General features: G+C 41.8%; 1 protein-coding gene across 1 annotated transcript; it reads left to right on the top strand.

Moving 5' to 3' along the window:
- Positions 1-415: 415 nt before the first annotated feature.
- On the top strand, positions 416-3,580 carry LOC104455546 (G-type lectin S-receptor-like serine/threonine-protein kinase At1g61370). The gene is made up of 7 exons (XM_039302365.1): positions 416-1,712; positions 1,787-1,894; positions 2,002-2,213; positions 2,297-2,507; positions 2,601-2,838; positions 2,956-3,106; positions 3,180-3,580. The coding sequence occupies exons 1-7, from the start codon at positions 416-418 to the stop codon at positions 3,480-3,482; spliced, it is 2,520 nt and encodes an 839-aa protein (XP_039158299.1). The 3' UTR covers positions 3,483-3,580.
- Positions 3,581-4,286: the final 706 nt, after the last annotated feature.

Here is a 4,286-nt window from a genome sequence, read left to right as displayed (position 1 = left end):
AGTACCCTGAGACAGGCGTTATCCGCACTGAGTGGTTAGGTTATTGGTGAAATGAACTTGCAAGCATAAGAAAAGGACTTAAAAGAGACATTATACCTTAAGCACCAAGGTTTGACCCGCAGAAGATCTTGTTCATCTATTCTTGATCTGCAGAAAGTGCAGAATAACTGACCCCCCCGAGCTTGCTAGGCTCATTCAGCCATTGTTATCATGCGACTTATGATTGCTTGGTGCTCTTGCTTGGTCTTCTTCTTCCTAGTTCAGGCAAGTCATAAGAAAAGGACTTAAAAGAGACATTATACCTTAAGCACCAAGGTTTGACCCGCAGAAGATCTTGTTCATCTATTCTTGATCTGCAGAAAGTGCAGAATAACTGACCCCCCGAGCTTGCTAGGCTCATTCAGCCATTGTTATCATGCGACTTATGATTGCTTGGTGCTCTTGCTTGGTCTTCTTCTTCCTAGTTCAGGCAAGTCATATAGCCAGTGGCCTGGTTTACAATATTACTACATCAGAGCCGCTCTTTCCGAACCAAACTCTTGTCTCCTCTGGCCAAATCTTCGAGCTTGGGTTCTTCACGCCGAATGGGTCAGAAAATCAGTATGTTGGCTTATGGTACAAGAACTTGAGGCCTTCTAAAATCGTGTGGGTGGCCAATAGGGATGTGCCGCTTGTGTACACAGATCGGTCTGCGAGATTAACCATAGGCAGAGACGGGAATTTGAAGCTCGTGGACGGACAACATAACATAGTTTGGTCCACCAATGTCTCGGGTCAGTCCAATAAAACTACAGCATCGCTATTAGATAGTGGAAATTTTGTTCTGCAAGATACCACTTATAGTGTTATATGGGGAAGCTTCGAGGATCCAACAGACACTCTTCTTCCGGGAATGAAGGTGGGATTAAATGTCAGGACTGGAGCGAAACAGTATCTAATTTCCTGGAGAAGTGACAGTGATCCATCCTCTGGAAGTTTCTTGACTGGAATGACATCAGAGACTCCCCCACAACCTTTCACTTGGAATGGTGCAACCCCTCACTGGAGAGGCGGGCAATGGGACAAAACAAAATTTATTGGCATAGCAGATATGGACCAATCATACTTGAGTGGGTTCAATGTCCAGCAAGATATTCAGCAAGGGACCACTTACTTTTGGTTCGATACTTACAACAGGTTCTTTGGATTCATGTTCGTATCACCGGAAGGATCTCTTAAGACAATGATATGGGATGATGGAGCTAAGGCATGGTTGACAAATTGGGTGGCACCAAACAATACGCGTGAGATTTACGGAATTTGTGGTCCTTTTGGAGTTTGTAACTCATTGAATTCACGTACTTGCAGATGCTTGTATGGGTTTGTGCCAAAATCAAATGTAGAATGGAACAGTGGAAACTGGACTGGAGGATGTGTAAGAGAGATAGAATTGAATTGCCAGAAAAACACAAGCACCTCAGCTTCAACAAAGGTAAAGAAAGATGCCTTTTGGCCAATGAGCCAGATGAAGCTACCTGACTCTGGGGACTATTTATCAGACATTGGAGATCAAGAAGGATGTCTAAGCTGGTGCCTGAGTAATTGTTCTTGCTTGGCTTATTCTTATGTCGGCACCATCGGGTGTATGGTTTGGACTAAAGACCTCATTGATCTTCAGGAATTTCCCACAGTTGGGGAAGATCTATTTGTTCGAGTTGCACATGTAAAGGCAGGTTAGAAATTGTTTCACTGAGATGAGTTTGAACGACACCAATCATCTTTTACATAACTCTCCATCCCATTGCAGGTGGATCATCCCAGAAAGCAGTTAGCATCAGCCTGAGTATTATTGCCGGGATCATGTTCTTTTCCGCATTGGTTTTTGGTCTTTACAAATGGAGAGCTAGGAAAAGAGGTACTATTAAAGAGCCACATTAGTATTTTGAGGATTGTGCTTCCAATTTGTTTAATTACCATTGCTATGAATAAGGCAAGCTAAACCTTCACCAATAATAAACACAGGAAACTTGAGCAAATTTCCAAGGCTCCTTGACTCGGTAGATACATCTGAAAATCTGGGTGAATTGGTACAAGGAAATGCATGGAAAGAGCTGCTGAAGCAAGATGATTCTCTGGATTTGACCCTTTTCAGTTTTGATAGCATACTACTAGCTACAAACAAGTTCAGCACAGCTAGTAAACTTGGCCAAGGAGGGTTTGGCTCCGTCTACAAGGTAAAACCATTCAGCAGGACATTCAATAAATGGATAACGTAGATATAATTCAACGTCTAAACGCTATTGGAATTGTGAAACAGGGAAAGCTGAATGATGGGAAAGAGATAGCTGTGAAAAGACTTTCTAGTAGCTCGGCCCAAGGTGTTGAAGAGTTCAAGAATGAGATTGTCCTAATATCGAAACTCCAACATAGAAATCTTGTTAAACTCATTGGTTACTGCATTGAAGGAGAAGAAAAGATTTTGGTGTACGAGTACTTGTCGAACAAAAGCTTGGACACCTTTCTTTTTGGTTGGTTTTTTCTCTCCAAATTACTTTTTTCAGGAATGTAATTTCACAGAGCACTAAAACTTGATAACTGTTTTTGTTCGTCATGTTTGTTAGATTCAAGAAAAAAGTCAGAACTCGACTGGGGCAAACGATTCCAAATTATTCAGGAGATTGGAAGGGGGCTTCTCTACCTCCATCGAGATTCTTGCCTCAGGATCATACATCGAGATTTAAAAGTGAGCAATATTCTCTTGGATGAAAAGATGAACCCAAAAATTTCGGATTTTGGGCTGGCTCGAATGTTCGAGGGCACTCAAGTTTTGGTGAACACTCACAAAATTGTCGGAACACCGTATGCTCTCTACTTTTACTTGAATTATCAATCCATTGAGTAAATCTTTTCAAGAAGACAAAATGATTGATTTACCGCAATGAACTTGTCATTTGTGCATGTTCAACTCCACTACAGTGGCTATATGTCTCCTGAGTATGCCATAGGTGGAATGTTTTCCGAGAGGTCCGACATCTATAGCTTTGGGGTCTTGCTACTGGAGATTGTGAGCGGCAAAAAGAACACGGCCCTGTGTGAACAGGGACAATATCTCAATCTCCTTTCCTTCGTAAGTGCCAAATTCCAACTTCAATCGATATTGTAAGTCCCTGGCAATATTGTGACATTGTTCTCTCTACTAGGCATGGCATTTATGGAGTACAGGCAGAGCATTGGACCTACTGGATGAAACAATTGCTGTTAGCTCTCCGTTGGAGGTAACAAGATGCATCCATGTTGGGCTTCTCTGTGTTCAGGACCGTGCCATGGATAGACCAAACATGTCTGATGTGGTTCTGATGCTAAGCAGCGAATCTGATCTTCCCCAGCCGAGACACCCCACATATACTTTCCAAACCGAATTGCCAAACCGTGCTATTCCAGCACAGCAAGAAAGCATCTGGTCTGTTAACACCGTCACTGATACAATAGTCGAAGGAAGATGACGGTTATATTTCTTCCTTTTTATTTTCCTTTTTCAGCAGATGATTTTGTTGTTATTTTCTAAGATATTAGTGTTTGTTCAGTTCAAGGATCGCATCAGTTAGCTCTGTAAAAAAAGGTTGATGTAATCAACTATTTAATTGAAAACCTAAGCTTAGCTTCGGTTCCATTAAGGACAAACATTAGTATATCAGCACAGATAGTTCGAGCAGAACCACCCGTAAGCAAAACGCTAGTCAACTTCAAGTGCATCATTGAAACAAAAACACTTTATAGTCCTGTTAAGATCATCATCACTAAATGCATTCACAACTTTCTTGAAGCATTTTGCTTAAAAGCGAGAAAAACAACAATTACTGCTTCATTCCAGCGTACCATCATACACAACGCACTATCACTAAAAAGCTAGGAATTCAATGAATCTCTGACGACACAGTCGATCGATTCCCTGGGACGTGTAAGCGACTTGATTTGGCTAATTATTAGCCGTATCAAAATGTTTTCAGCCTACTGGAGTTCATCTGTCGGGGTTATAGAACAGCTTCTGGAGTTGAAGAAGTCTGCATGGGAGACTATTGCTGATCTCTTGGCTGAACGGAAAAAACAAAGGCGACAAATGAGAATGCTGAAGAAAGGGGTTCGTCAGTGGGCAAATCCTTGCCTAGACCGAAGTACACATAAACCGAATTTATCGTAGTTGTGGATCATGTGGACCCTCATATATATGCTACACGATCTGCAGCTGCAATTAATTTGGATTTAGGGACTCAGATTCAATCAAGAGGTTTCTCTCCTTTGTGTCATGG

The sequence above is a fragment of the Eucalyptus grandis genome, chromosome 9 (assembly GCF_016545825.1).
Source record: "Eucalyptus grandis isolate ANBG69807.140 chromosome 9, ASM1654582v1, whole genome shotgun sequence".
Taxonomy (NCBI): Eukaryota; Viridiplantae; Streptophyta; class Magnoliopsida; order Myrtales; family Myrtaceae; genus Eucalyptus; species Eucalyptus grandis.
This window is presented reverse-complemented; position numbering and strand designations above follow the sequence as displayed.

Excerpts from the sequence above, each read along its gene's own strand:
- LOC104455546 (XM_039302365.1), top strand. The coding sequence starts at position 416 with ATGCGACTTATGATTGCTTGGTGCTCTTGCTTGGTCTTCTTCTTCCTA. Across the intron at positions 1,895-2,001 it reads ATGGAGAGCTAGGAAAAGAG|GAAACTTGAGCAAATTTCCA; the intron begins GTACTATTAAAG and ends TAATAAACACAG. Across the intron at positions 2,508-2,600 it reads CTTGGACACCTTTCTTTTTG|ATTCAAGAAAAAAGTCAGAA; the intron begins GTTGGTTTTTTC and ends CATGTTTGTTAG.